Raw genomic sequence first — 15,045 nt, 5'->3', positions numbered from 1 at the left:
ATTATTCAATGAAAATTGTTAGGGTGAAAGACCGAGTAAACTAATAATGAATGAGATGTGATGAGGGATACAATAACAAAAATAAATGATGAGGAAAGCTCAAAGAGAGAAAGAGGTTTCCTCGATGTATTAGTTGATCACGAAAACACATAAATAGAAAATTAAACATATGGATAAGATATTTGAATATTATATTATTATGAGCTCGAGATTCATTTAATTCCAATATATGGATCGAATGAGTCAAATAATCATCACAACAATGATAATTATAATGACTGATACTATGAAACTATCTTATAGAATAGCTTCAAATTAGTATAGTTGATTATCAAAACTATTTCTAAAATAATTAATTCAAATCTAAAATTACTCTCAAGTCACGTATTATTAATTTGAGCATCAGAAAAAAAATTTTAAATACACTATGTTGTTCCTCTAATCTCCTCAACACCACTAAGCATACAACTGTGGTTTAGATCCGAACTAGATTGGTTAAGATCATATCACATAATTTTAAAAGATTAAAATTAACACTTAATACTTTTATTTTCATCAAACTTCTATATATTTTTTTGTATTTTTTTACCCTCATTCCTTATGTTATATTATTGATGTGATGGATTTTATTTAATATATTTATTCTATCTAATCCTTTTATTTTTCTAATTATGTCACATGAATATATTTCTTATTTCTTCGCAAACGCAATGTCTCTTTATATGTCGATGCTACAAATGAAGAAACAAAAAGTATTGTAAGGAAATAGAGGTGCACCGTAAATCTAATTTTCTCCCCCGATTATCAACTTAAAACTCACTCCAAAATACCGAGAAATAAGATTAAAGTTTATTTTTACAAAAACTTCGTCTCTTTATACTTTGAGAGCATAAGAATCCTAAACAATTTGGTGGTCGAAAAAGATTTCATGTATCAAGATCATTTGAGAGAATATTTTTCATTTTGACACGATGATATATCGATCGATCGATAATTTATTTCTTATCCTTTTATTCTTTTGTAAGAATACTTACTTTGATTGAATATATATTTTCTTACGTGTTGTCAATGTTATTGTCATTGACTTGGAAAGGTTGTCCAGAAAGTTTGACCCTCCGACGTGGCTGCCTTTTGTTTTGTTCAGCATCTCTTTTCCAAAGCAATGTATTATTCCATGAGATGTGCTGCCTTTTCTTGACGCTGTTCAATATGATGTTCTAATGAGAAGAAAAAGAAGGATTCCTTTGATGTTACACGGAAGCACAAGACAATACTCAGATCAATCAACTTCTAGATCTTATTAGAATTCATGTCATCTAATATTAAGTGCCTTTGAATTGCACATTGTCTTTAGCACGACGCAAATGATCAAATCAAACATTGAACACATCGAATTATTCATTCTTCACGCAATCTCTTTTGGACTCTTGAGAAATTTCCTAAGGTTGAATTCAAAGTCTACAAATATCATAATCTTGTCGACAACATCTTCGATTATAAATCTACCCAACAACTTAAAATAATATGCATTAAATATGACCTATAACTTAGCACATCAAAGCTTTTAGATTATCAATTTCTTATAGATTAATCTTAATTGGTTTGAAGCCATTCTACTCAAAAATATCGCCACAAATCTAAACTAATTCATCGACAAACTTATAAATCAAAAAAGTATTTTTTCTTGGTGTCACTCACCATCCTATCATGTCATATTTCAAGCACTTGTCCAATCCCATCATGATGATGTTACCCACAAGGAATCTGAGTTCCTCATGATAGAGAAGGACACAACCCATCTCTTTGAAGCTAGACTAGGATGGATGCACACCTATCTGCTGCCCCCACCATGGCAATGACATACACCAACAAACACCCTTCCCCTATTGCATGAACCTCAAATATTATTCCATCTGCACGACAAACTCTCTCTCTCTCTTCTAATCCATTAATATCATGAATTTATTATGGATTTATAATCCATAAGTAATTATCATCATAAATAAAATATAAATAAAAAATAATTGTCCTATATTCTACCAAAACAATGGATCTGATAAGAATTGATAACATGGTCAACGTCAACTTGAAAGGATCATGGCTAACATGTTGATCCAAATTGTGAATGTTATGTCATTCAAGAGAGAGAAAAAAATGGCCATCGATCATGCTTGATGAATCAAACCACATCAGCATCCATCCTTTGATATTTGCTCATCATCTTCCAAAAATAAGATAAAATTATATTAAATTAACCTAATTCAAACATGAATTTATGTACCCTCTCACGTAAATAATAAATATTATATTTGTCTTGTTTTTAGATTCATCGGTATTTTCTCACAAAATCTATAGATATATTAAGTAATTATAAAATAATTAAACCCTGTTTTTCCCTTACATCACAAAGAAAACTTTTTATATTTTGATTTATTAATGATACTAAATTCGATGATCCAAACTGCTCGTGAATTCCAATAATTTATACCATCAAGTGCAATTTAAGATTATTGAATTTAAGGCTTCTAGTACAACTACATCCATACCAAGCAAAATTGGCTCATATATATATATATATATATATATATATATATATATATATATATATATATATATATATGATTAATTCTTTTAAAAAATTATTAATATATATGTTTTTTAATGAAGTGCTCCGCTTTTAGAATTTTCTAACATCACTCTTTTTTTTTTGTCTAATACTTGAAGAAGTATCCATAATTTGATAATTAGTCGTCTACTTCTTTTCCTATAAATTGATCCATAGGATTAACCAATCTAGTTACAATATTTTTACACTGTATTATAGTATTTTCAATAATTCTAAAAAAAAGTATAACATAATATAAAAATATATTATAGCATTTTTTTATATATTATAGATCGTGTTATCCTATTTTCAGCAATATCACGAAAATACTATATTACACTAATTTTTATTATATTATAATATTTTTTTAATATTATTAAAAATATTACAATATAACATAAAAATATTATAACCGGATCGATTCAGATCAATCAATAGATAAATACTAAGATATTTCTATTATTAGGCAAGACAAGGACGTTGTTATGAAATTCTAAAATTAGAATGTGTTTACTAAACAACACCCAAAAATAAAAATAAAAAAGGTTTTTCTCGAAAATTATCTTATACACATATATCGAAGTCAAACTTTTATCCAACTTGTTTGATTTCATATTCTTCAAGTGGGGTGGGTGCTCGACCAATACTCGCTCCCACCATTCTTTGTTTGATTTCAATATGTTTGTGGTTTTCAACGCGATCGATTTCTAAGAAATTTCTCTCACTAGTTTCTCGAAACCGATCGGTCTCCATCCATTACCATTACCATTTCCATTTCCATGACCAAGAACAGCTATCTTATGTGCACCCACCATGGACTCCTTCATCTCCTCTTTAACCCTCACTCATAATAAATATTCATATGCTTACATGTCATCATTTAGCTTAATGACGCTTTTCTCCCCATTTGATCTCCTTAACTTTACCATTCTCAATGTACTCGATTTCTATACCTGAATTATGATTGGGGTTTCTTGACTATATTCAGATGTTACCTCCAATCACGGGCCCGGTAACTAAATCGGTAAGAGAAATGCGTAGTTATGGCGTCGCAGATAAACGGGCGGCAAATTCCACGCCGTCTTCCGACTTGACTGCCGTGCTTGGCGTCTTGTACCGGATCCGGTTCCATGGCCGCCACGTGTAGTCAGGAAGGCCGGCGAAGAGGCGGGTCCCGGGTTGCCTCTCCGTATACGTGTCGTGGGTAGGAACGAAAGCGTGTGCGTTGGTCGAGCTCCTTCGTCGCAGCTCACCCTTTGCGTGATTAGTTTCGATGAGCTCGCGTCGCGAACAGAGGATATAGAGGACTCCCAGCAATGAGACCCGGGGGACGAGCAAAGGACCGAGAACTCGTTGCGTTGCGCTTCGAGAAGGCGGCAAAGCCCCGTTCCTGGGTGATCCCGGTCGCCTCCTGTCTAGTCTCCTCCATCTTCGCCCGCTCGTAGCTCGTCGAGGAGGAAGGGATCTGCGCCGCGCACGGTCCCCGAGGCCGATCGGACGGTCTGTGGTCCTGGCAAAGTTGGAATTTTGGACGGCCTTCGGCTGTGATTCCAGGTGCGGTTTGGTCTTTCTCTTTCGCGTCGAGCTGAATCTTGGATCTCTTCGAACCCGTATCCGTCTTTCTCGGCGTCCTCTCTTGTGTTCTCCATTTGCTTCTTGATCTCTTCTCGTGGGATTCGTTTCCTTTATGGATTTGATGGTGGGACGAATCGTGGGCGGAACGACCCGCCGCAAGTTTCTCGTCTAATTTGCAGATCCACAAGTAATGGCATCGTGAATTTTCGTCCCATTGGCTTTCCTGCGTCGAGGTTTGCGGTTCGAGCTGCAAGATTTGGATTTTCGGTCTCTTTTCCCGTGAATTAGCATTAGTGCACGCCCTAATTCTTGATGCCTCTGAGTTCAGCTCGAATACTCGCCGCCGATCTTTTTCAGCTGCTTTTCTAATGAGTAGGAAGAGCTCTAAATTGGTCTTAGTTAAATTAATGTGGAAATTTTCAGATATTAACTGGAATTTTGTCGGCCCAACATTCTGGTAAACGTTCTTGATTGCTGGAACAAATTGGCCAGGGGAAGACGCGCGCTGTTGTTGGAGATTAGAGAGAAAGCTTCCAGCTTTGGGAAAATGGGGAACGGCCGTGTCTAGGCTGAGCCGATAGCAAACCTCAGGGAAGGAGCGATGGCACGGAGAGGAAGGAAAAGGGATCGGCTCCGGTGGAGCAAGCTCTATTCGTTCGCTTGCGTCCGCCCCACCGTGTTATTAGATGATGAGCAACCCTCCTCCGTCCAAGGTCCCGGTTACTCCCGCATTGTCCACTGCAACCGACCCTTGCTCCATCGCAAGAAGCCCCTCGATTACCGCAACAACTACATCACCACCACCAAGTACAACGTTATCACTTTCCTCCCGAAAGCCCTCTTTGAGCAGTTCCGCCGCGTAGCCAACATCTATTTTCTCCTCGCCGCAGTCCTCTCCCTCACCCCTGTCTCTCCATTCACTCCGGTGAGCATGATTGCGCCTCTGGCCTTTGTTGTCGGGCTGAGTATGGCGAAAGAGGCACTGGAAGATTGGCGGAGATTTATTCAAGACATGAAAGTCAACAGCCGGAAGGTCAGTGTCCACAACGGGGAGGGCCAGTTTGGCTACAAGCAATGGCAGGATATTCGGGTTGGGGATATCGTGAAGGTGGAGAAGGACCAATTTTTTCCCGCTGATTTGCTTCTACTGTCATCGAGCTACGAAGACGGGATATGCTACGTGGAGACTATGAATTTGGACGGCGAGACAAATTTGAAGGTCAAGAGATCTCTGGAGGTGACTTTGGCTTTGGATGACGATGAGGCCTTCAGAGACTTCACAGCCACCATAAAGTGCGAAGACCCAAATCCTAATCTCTACACTTTTGTGGGTAACTTTGAGTACGAGCGACAGGTCTATGCGCTTGAGCCAAATCAGATTCTGCTGAGAGATTCAAAGCTTAGGAACACCACTTATATCTATGGGGTGGTTATCTTCACCGGTCATGACAGCAAAGTTATGCAAAACGCAACCAGTTCACCCTCTAAGAGGAGCAGAATCGAGAAGAAAATGGATAAAATTATATATGTCCTCTTTACAATTCTCGTACTCATTTCATTGATTAGCTCAATTGGGTTTGCTGTGATAACAAAAAACAAGATGCCGGATTGGTGGTACTTGCGACCAGATGATACATCAAGCTTGTATGATCCATCAAGGCCAGCGTTATCTGGTGTTTTTCATCTGGTCACAGCTCTTATACTTTATGGATATCTGATACCTATTTCGCTCTATGTTTCTATTGAAGTTGTTAAGGTCTTGCAAGCGACCTTCATCAACCGTGATGTTCTCATGTATGATGAGGAGACAGGAAATCCTGCACAAGCTCGAACTTCAAACTTAAATGAGGAGCTTGGGCAAGTCGACACGATTTTGTCAGACAAAACGGGTACTTTGACTTGCAATCAGATGGACTTTTTGAAATGTTCCATTGCTGGAGTTTCGTATGGTGTCCGTTCTAGTGAAGTGGAAATTGCTGCTTCAAAGCAGATGGAAACAGAAGCTTCTGGTACTCCTGAGCACCAAAATGGCACTCGAGATCTTTGGGAGGATAATCGGGGTGCTTATGGATCATCAGAAATTGAGTTGGTAAATGGGATTCCTAGCATGGTTGATAAGCCACGAAAGCCTGTCATAAAAGGCTTCAGTTTCGAAGATGACCGCCTATTGAATGGAAACTGGACAAAGGAACCCACGGCCGACACCATTCTTATGTTCTTCAGAATACTTGCTCTGTGTCACACAGCAATTCCTGAGCCAAATGAGGATACTGGTGGATTCACCTATGAAGCTGAATCACCAGATGAAGGAGCATTTCTTGTTGCAGCTAGGGAATTTGGGTTTGAGTTTTGTAAGCGGACTCAAACTAGTGTATTCATCAGGGAAAAGTATTCTCCTTCTGAGGAACCTGTGGAAAGGTCATAACTCATACATATGTTGTAATCAGTAGGTTACCATTTATCTCTAATGTGGATTTTTGGCAACTTAATCATTTATTATGTTACAGGGAATTCAAGATTCTCAATCTATTGGAATTTAGCAGCAAAAGGAAGAGAATGTCTGTAGTTGTGCGCTACGAGAGTGGGCAGATTCTTCTTCTTTGCAAGGGAGCTGACAGGTACGACTCTTTTATTAATCGGGTTTACAATATTGGTTGTTGATGTATCTATACCTTTGTGAAAATGTCAATTATCTATACATGTTTGTCTATTCATTTTCATAAATCATCTGATGCATATGGTATATGACTTCCATTATAACTCCACTTTGATGCTTCAAATTATTTTCTTGAGCAGCATCATTTTTGATAGACTATCAAAAAACGGAAGATTGTATGAGAGTGATACAAACAGGCATCTAAATGAATATGGGGAAGCAGGCTTGCGGACATTGGCACTGGCATATAGGGTGCTGGACGAGTCTGAATATTCTGCTTGGAACACAGAGTTTCTAAAAGCAAAAACCACTATCGGACCCGATAGAGAAGCTCAAGTTGAGCGAGTCTCTGATATTATGGAAAGGGAATTAATTCTTGTTGGCGCAACCGCTGTGGAAGATAAATTACAGAAAGGAGTAAGGCTTTTGGCTTGTTTTGTTTTTTACTACCAATTTGCTGGTCCTTCACTTCCTCTGACTATTCACTCCCTCCTCTACAGGTTCCTCAGTGTATAGACAAGTTGGCACAAGCTGGTCTCAAAATCTGGGTTCTGACAGGTGATAAGATCGAAACTGCAATTAATATAGGGTATGCCTCTGGTCATTCACATAGCTTAACACCTATCATTATCGATGGGGTTGTGTATTATATAATTTCACTAGGAATACTATGTCGAATGTTATTTCTCTTTGCAGATATGCTTGCAGTTTGCTTAGGCCAGGGATGAAACAAATATGCTTATCCACTGTGAGCAATGACTTATTGACACAGGATGCAAACAAGGTGCCTCTTTATCATATGCATTCGATTACATCTCTACTCTTCTTCTATGAAGAAAGTTGATTTTATGGTAGGCTGTGTAATTATGTTTGATGACTGATCAGGCAGCAAAAGAGAACATTTTGATGCAAATAACTAACGCTGGCCAAATGATTAAGCTGGAAAAGGACCCCTATGCAGCATTTGCTCTAATAATTGATGGAAAGACACTGACATACGCCTTAGAGGATGATGTAAAGAATCAGTTTTTGAGTCTAGCAGTCGATTGCGCATCTGTCATATGCTGCCGTGTCTCCCCCAAGCAGAAAGCACTGGTACCATAAGACATCTTCCATTGATGCACTTGACTTTCATAAAAAATTGCTAAATTGCTACACAAGTTTCCATCAAGTTGTTAAAAGTTCCTCTCTTGCTTTAGGTCACTAGGTTGGTAAAAGAAGGTACAGGAAAAGTTACTTTGGCCATAGGCGATGGTGCAAATGATGTAGGCATGATTCAAGAGGCTGATATTGGTGTTGGTATTAGTGGCGTAGAAGGAATGCAGGTTTGTGAAATGATGTAATTGATGTTTGTGTAAACTTCAATGTTTGTCAAGTTCCAACATTTTAAGATGTCCTAATCACCTACAGGTTGAGCAATTTTCTAAGTCTTCATGACTATTTGACTTCCTACAGGCTGTGATGGCTAGCGATTTCTCCATTTCACAGTTCAGATTTCTTGAACGACTTCTTGTTGTGCATGGCCACTGGTGCTATAAGAGGATAGCACTCATGGTGAGAAAAAGAGGGACAATTATTTTATGGTTTTGCGCCAAGCGCATGGCTCTGCTGTTTACTGATTCGGTTTCTTTGGATTGCTTTCAGATTTGTTATTTCTTCTATAAAAACATAGCTTTCGGCTTAACAATATTCTACTTTGAGGCATATACTGGCTTCTCTGGGCAATCGGTGTATGATGACTGGTACATGCTTCTGTTTAATGTTGTTCTAACTTCACTGCCGGTCATATCATTGGGAGTCTTCGAGCAAGATGTCTCTTCTGAAGTATGCTTGCAGGTATGCTTATTCAATGTTTTTCTCTAACCACAATCTTATGCTCTCAATCCTTGAGTGTTAGAATAAGATTCACAAATTTCTTAGGATTCCTTTCTAATACTGTGAACCAATCTTTTACGCGTTTAATGTCTTTATCGAATTTTGATCTTTTATTATGCACCTCAAGTATGATCTGGAACCTATCTAATAGCATGGTAGCTACATCTTCTGCAGTTCCCAGCACTGTACCAGCAAGGACCAAGGAACCTGTTTTTTGATTGGTATAGGATCGTCGGTTGGATGTTCAATGGCCTTTACACATCCATCATCATATATTTTCTCAACATTGGTATATTCTTCCGTCGGTCATTCCGCTCAGGGGGACAGACTGCTGATATGGCTGCCATCGGAACGACCATGTTCACCTGCATTATCTGGGCTGTCAATGTACAAATTGCCCTTATCATGAGCCACTTCACATGGATCCAGCATCTCTTTGTGTGGGGCAGTGTTGCTACATGGTACCTCTTCTTGCTTGCATATGGAACATCGACCCTTTCTGGGAATGCCTACCAGATACTCGTGGAAGCGCTCGGACCGGCACCCATCTATTGGGCTGTGACACTTCTTGTTATCTCTGTCTGCAACATACCATATCTGCTCCACATCTCCTACCAGAGGGCCCTCAATCCACTGGATCACCATGTGATTCAGGAAATCAAATACTACAAGAAGGATTTGGAGGACCAGCGTATGTGGAAGAGGGAGAAGACCAAAGCCAGACAGAAGACTAAGATTGGTTTTACTGCAAGGGTTGATGCCAAGATCATGCAGCTAAGAGGGAGGTTGCACAAGAAAGTCCCATCATTGACCGTTCAAACTGTATGATAGCTTATCTGAGGCCCTATGTTGATTTCTGGTATGTAGTTTTCCATTTTGTGCCCGGTTCATAGTTTTGGCTTTCAAATTTTCCCATACTATTGTCCACCAATTCATTTCATACTATTCTTCTAGGGTACTTCCCCTGATTGTATAAAGCCAGCTGCTGTATTATATTTGTAGTCAGTCATGTTGAACTGAAGCTGTATTGAAATAGTTGAGATATACGTAGTGCATAAAGGTTCTGCATCATTGCCATTCCTTTGGATTGCTTTTTGCAAACCCTCAGTGTAATGCTATATTTTTCCATGTACACTTTATGTAGAATAACCAACCCTATCGAAACACTGTAGCTTATGCTAAGATGACTACATTTCAGTAAACATATTTGCACCAGTGGAGACATAATTTCCTGCTTCTTGAATGAGCTACTTACTTGATTATTTCAATCTCTGTCTCACACATAAATATTTACGGATGACAACCGATCCACTTTGTGTATTTTCTCACGGGGTTTCTTGATGTATTTGGTGTACAAAATTCAGTTAAAAGGATGTAACATTGTTTTTTCTTCAACTTATTTCATTTATTTTTGTGAGTGTAATAGTAGCTCAGCCTTTAGGTGGACATTCAGTGGGAGTTTTGTCTCCTCCTCCTCCTCTTTCTTCCTCCTTCATCTTTCCACATGCATGCATGCAACCAAGACAAACATATTTTCGAGCAGCATCGATAACAACAAACATTCACCTTCGAGGACAGATTTTTTCTTCTCCCTCTTACTCATCTGTAATGTATGTCATGTTCCTGCACGCAGCAGTACCCACGAAGAAACCACTGCTGCTATATAAACTTGGAAAGGCACTTTTGGGAACGTAATGTATACATACATACATACACGACCTTTGGATTCCAACAAGTCTGCGTCCAAATTTGCCGTACTCTCTCGTCTTATTTCCTGTATCATCCAACATCTGGACCACATGGCTCTGCGGATGCCGTCAAATTGGCCACAAGACACTATTATTTGAATCATCAAAAGCCGGACTGCTTTGGATGCACAACATTTTTGTTGTGTGCACTGATTACAGTACCAAAGGTGAGAAACAATGGAGCATTGCCCGCACGGGATTTCTGTTCCATCGTTGCTTGCAGCTTGCTTTACCTTCTTCTTGGCTCCATTCATGGTTTTGTTTTTTTTCTAAAATCTATATGGAATATCTCCAAATTTAGTTATAAGGAATTAATAGATGTACGATCTCGGTAACTTTGTCGTGAGCGAAGTAGATCACTTATCAAATTAATAAGTTAGTTATCTCATCGAACCATATCATGATAAACAATATTAGAGTTGACCTAGTATCGGATGTCCATTGACATTAATGAGACATTGATCTCATCGTGTCAAACCACATGGTTATAAGCATTCTAGTAGTCATTTTTTTCTCGTCGAACTGAATCATAATACACGATATTAGAATTAACTTAGTATTGATATATGGGATGAACAAAACTGAAATATGACATTTCAGCTTGCTACTGTTGAAGAGGTTCAGCTTGCTATCTAACGAGAACTCACTCTACGATGATGACGTGACGCTATCTAAGATTACCTAATCAGTATGATCAATTAGCAGAGCAATAGATTTGGGGCATATAGAAGGAGGATACTTTCAGGTGTGCACTTACATCTGAGCGATCGAACTGGACTCAAACTTGGGACATCAGTTTGCACTAACCCTAATAATATATCCACGCTACAAGATGCAAGACCGCCGAGCTGCTATGATCCATAAGAAACGAAGGTTATGTGTTGATAGCATATCTATTACCACTACTGTGTGTACAAACACTGCATGACTGCGTGCCATTTAATGGAAGTAGTTGGTCGAACTCGACACCGTACGAGATGGCGCTGCTCTTCCCATGTCGTCGTTCCAACGACGATAATAACTGATGTAACGTAGTAAAAAGTTGGCGCATTTCACAGTCGAAAAGAGAAGAATCTTAAAAGTAGCGCGAGGAATTTCTAGACGTGCATAGCGAACAAAGCAAAAGACAGAAAGTGCGACGTCAGAGTAGGCTGTAGGCGTTTGGGTATTGAATGGGTGGGGGACTCCACAGTTCCTTGCTTCCCTCATCCATATACTCTCTCTCTCTCTCTCTCCCTCCCACGTGTATGTGTGTGCCGCAGAACTTCCCTAAATTGCTTTTCCATCTCTTCTTCTCCATCATCATCGCTTTGTTCTCACCTTGCGATTCTGCTTGTATGATTTAGATTCTATAGCAAGTAGAAGCTCTTAATTTTTTCCTGGCTGTGATGTTAGAATTCGAGTCTTTTGGTGGTGTGGGATTGCTCTGAGAAGTTACAAACATCTCGATCCGTATGTTCTTTTCCACATGATGTGTTCATAGAAATCTTTGTTTCATGTTTATGCTTGGTGTTCAGGCTTGCAACGTAGAGTTTCTACTCCTTTGTTTCCCGGTAGAATCTCTTGCAAGGATCTGAGCTCTCAGAATTCTCTTGTTTTATGCATAGTTTATATCTTGAGTGCAGGGATATCCCTCGGCGATGCATGTCAGGAATCTAATAGCGCCTTTATCAAGATGAGAGGAACCATTGCCCTCTCTCTCCCGACCTTTTGATGCGTGCTACAGATTGATCAGCCCTTGTTGTCGGCCTTTGTTTCATTTTCTTGCCTCTAGATTTCAACCAAGCCATACTTCTTCTACCTGTATCACATACATCCAAATCTAGACCAAGAACAAAGAATAACCTGCCGATGGAAGGGCTGGTAATTGTGGAAGAGAACATGTCCAATCTCACTTCTGCCTCTGGCGAAGCAAGCGCCTCCTCCAACCAGCAATCCTCCCTGATCGCCACAGAGCCAAGTCCGGTGAAGAAAAAGAGGAACCTCCCGGGAAATCCAGGTATTGTTCTTCCATGATATGATTATTGTGGATGGAAGGACATATGCTTTGCACCGTGCTTCTCCTTTTCCTTAACAGCAGCACTTTGGGTGTTGAACTTAGACCCAGATGCGGAGGTAATAGCACTGTCTCCCAAGACACTGATGGCAACCAACAGGTTTGTGTGCGAGATCTGCAACAAAGGATTCCAGAGGGACCAGAACTTGCAGCTCCACAGGAGGGGCCACAATCTCCCATGGAAGCTGAAGCAAAGAAGCAAGGAGGCGAGGAAGAAGGTGTACGTGTGCCCAGAGGTGACATGCGTCCACCATGAACCTTGTAGGGCACTCGGAGACCTCACTGGCATCAAGAAGCACTTCAGCCGGAAGCATGGCGAGAAGAAGTGGAAGTGTGACAAGTGCTCCAAGAAATATGCTGTGAAGTCCGATTGGAAGGCCCACTCCAAGATCTGTGGCACAAGGGAATACAGATGCGACTGTGGCACTCTTTTTTCGAGGTAACACTGATTGATCTCTCGATCACAAAACATTATGTGAAGAAACTGCGTAAACGAACTCATCAAGCAGGTATTCTTGAGGTCCTCAGACTATCTTGGTAGATCCAGAGATTATGCGACTCGAGGCATCATATCATCTACTCAGCTTTACTGTCTGCCTTTGATCTCTTTTTCTCGACCTTTGTTTCTTTTTGGAGTTTAGTGCTGTGCTTTCTTTTTCTTCTTTTGTGAATGATGGATGGCTGCTGCCTTTGTGATGTTTGTTCTCTTGCGTTTTCTTGATTGTGGTACTGCTACTGATTGCAGGAGGGACAGCTTCGTGACTCACAGGGCCTTCTGTGATGCACTGACAGAAAGGAGTTCGAGGGTCGGCATTACATCAAACCCTATAGCCGATCGCCACCTGCTCCAATTCTCTCATCCTACCGCATCATTTGAGCCCTTCCCGCTCCAGCAACCTGATCTGCAGAGCCAGTTCACTCGCTTTATGCGAGCCACAGAGGTCGGCAACAGTCCGTCGAGCAGCCATGGGCTGCAGCAGGAGATCGCACTGAAAAGAGAGCAGCAGAACTTCGACAGGTCAGATATCCCACCGTGGCTGAACTGCCAGGCGATCACTTCTCTGAACTACTTTGACGTGATGCCTTCGTCCATATACCCCATGAGATTAGACGAAGCATACCCTCATGAAAACCCAGTACCTCCACCTCCTTTCTTTCCCACGGACCATTCCGCAACTTCCTTTCCACACATGTCGGCCACTGCATTGCTGCAGCAGGCGGCGCAAATGGGTTCGACCGTAAGTAGACCTTCAGACGCTGATCAGATGGCTACTCACGACTCGTCCGCATACAATGCTACTTCTGGCTTTGATCTCGGCTTGTCCTCCTCACATCAAGAAGTGAGTGGTGGACGAGGAGGTGGTTTTGGGCAAGTGTTTGCACCTCCTGCGCTCCTCCAGGACATGATGCTGAACCCGGTTTCTTCGACTCCAGGGTTTGTGGGTTCTTTCGACGATGGACTTGTAAGGATCCCGGGATTCAAGAGGAGACAGAACAGCTTCGTGGATGGCGTGGTCAGAAGCCAAGGAAGGGGTGAGGGAGGAGGTGGCGGTGGGAATGATGGGATGACAAGAGACTTCTTAGGACCAAGGGCTGTTTTCCCACAGGGATATCCTTGACTTGGCTCTGTACCTCTGAGCAACCTCTCCACTCGAAGGACACTTGTTCGTTGGCCTCCTTCCTCCTCCGAGAGAACTCTTTGTACTGTGCGGTTCGCTCTTCCTTGCTTTGCCTTTGCCACAAAAGTATCTATTTGTGTTGTTGTAGGGTTTATCCTCATAAACTTTATTTCCGAAGCACAACATTCTCTGGTTTTCCTTAAATGACTCTGTAATATTCCTAGTTAAGAATAATGGAATATTTATCCCCATAAAGTAAATAAGTTTATTATAGTCCAATAAATTTCCCTGGATTTGCTAATTAAACTCTATATTTTTATTGAATAATTAATAGAACGATAATTTACGAGATGTTTAATGTAGTGATATATTTTTAAGATTTTCTTTACAATAGTAAAAAATATATGATTGCAGTACATGCAAGATTCCCCCCTACATTTAGCTAGTAAATGCATGGTTTTTGCTGGAAGTGTTGTTCTCTTCTCCCTTTATTCCTAGAAGAAACACAGGTAGTGTCTCTGAGGACTCCAGACACAAATCGAAGTCTAGAAAGTATCAGCTGTTTCTCCTAATGCATTATTATATCGTGAATAGCGCAACATTATCATGTTCTTCGATGTATCTTTACGTTTGTCAACGTCGCATCGTCAGAGACAACACCACCTCTTGGTTATATATGTATACATATCTCAGCAGTCTCGCCACACACCGAGGGAGGGCGAAAGGGAGGAAAGGGAACGCTGGAATCTGTCGCGCTCTCGAGTACTCGTGTTTCATCCTTTTTAGCTTTTGTCACGTCGACATCTCTGCGTGGGGCTCTGTGGGCTCTGCCTTCTGCTGTTTAGGACGCCGTGACCGCAGCGTCAGCAGCCTTCACGAGATCTCCCTAAACGCCACACCGTTCTCCGCTA

General features: G+C 40.6%; 2 protein-coding genes across 3 annotated transcripts; both read left to right on the top strand.

Moving 5' to 3' along the window:
- The first annotated feature begins 3,881 nt into the window (after window positions 1-3,881).
- On the top strand, window positions 3,882-9,782 carry LOC135678520 (phospholipid-transporting ATPase 6-like). 2 transcript variants are annotated; one of them, XM_065191429.1, is made up of 11 exons: window positions 3,882-4,159; window positions 4,673-6,598; window positions 6,688-6,798; window positions 6,977-7,253; window positions 7,337-7,425; window positions 7,533-7,620; window positions 7,722-7,931; window positions 8,036-8,161; window positions 8,292-8,390; window positions 8,481-8,672; window positions 8,886-9,782. In XM_065191429.1, exons 2-11 carry the CDS (start codon window positions 4,782-4,784, stop codon window positions 9,537-9,539), a joined length of 3,663 nt encoding a protein of 1,220 aa, XP_065047501.1. In that variant the 5' UTR covers window positions 3,882-4,159; window positions 4,673-4,781; the 3' UTR covers window positions 9,540-9,782. The 2 variants fall into 2 exon arrangements, with proteins under 2 accessions (XP_065047501.1, XP_065047500.1); XM_065191428.1 differs by having other exon boundaries at window positions 4,604-6,598.
- A 1,851-nt stretch (window positions 9,783-11,633) lies between these two features.
- Window positions 11,634-14,402, top strand: LOC135678519 (zinc finger protein GAI-ASSOCIATED FACTOR 1-like). Its single transcript, XM_065191427.1, has 4 exons — window positions 11,634-11,911; window positions 12,085-12,458; window positions 12,561-12,954; window positions 13,261-14,402. Exons 2-4 carry the CDS (start codon window positions 12,311-12,313, stop codon window positions 14,132-14,134), a joined length of 1,416 nt encoding a protein of 471 aa, XP_065047499.1. The 5' UTR covers window positions 11,634-11,911; window positions 12,085-12,310; the 3' UTR covers window positions 14,135-14,402.
- Window positions 14,403-15,045: the final 643 nt, after the last annotated feature.

This window comes from Musa acuminata, chromosome BXJ1-7, assembly GCF_036884655.1.
Source record: "Musa acuminata AAA Group cultivar baxijiao chromosome BXJ1-7, Cavendish_Baxijiao_AAA, whole genome shotgun sequence".
Lineage (NCBI taxonomy): Eukaryota > Viridiplantae > Streptophyta > Magnoliopsida > Zingiberales > Musaceae > Musa > Musa acuminata.
This window is presented reverse-complemented; position numbering and strand designations above follow the sequence as displayed.

Excerpts from the sequence above, each read along its gene's own strand:
- LOC135678519 (XM_065191427.1), top strand. The coding sequence starts at position 12,311 with ATGGAAGGGCTGGTAATTGTGGAAGAGAACATGTCCAATCTCACTTCT. Across the intron at positions 12,459-12,560 it reads GAACCTCCCGGGAAATCCAG|ACCCAGATGCGGAGGTAATA; the intron begins GTATTGTTCTTC and ends TGTTGAACTTAG. Across the intron at positions 12,955-13,260 it reads TGTGGCACTCTTTTTTCGAG|GAGGGACAGCTTCGTGACTC; the intron begins GTAACACTGATT and ends TACTGATTGCAG.
- LOC135678520 (XM_065191429.1), top strand. The coding sequence starts at position 4,782 with ATGGCACGGAGAGGAAGGAAAAGGGATCGGCTCCGGTGGAGCAAGCTC. Across the intron at positions 6,599-6,687 it reads TCTGAGGAACCTGTGGAAAG|GGAATTCAAGATTCTCAATC; the intron begins GTCATAACTCAT and ends ATTATGTTACAG. Across the intron at positions 7,932-8,035 it reads CCCCCAAGCAGAAAGCACTG|GTCACTAGGTTGGTAAAAGA; the intron begins GTACCATAAGAC and ends CTCTTGCTTTAG.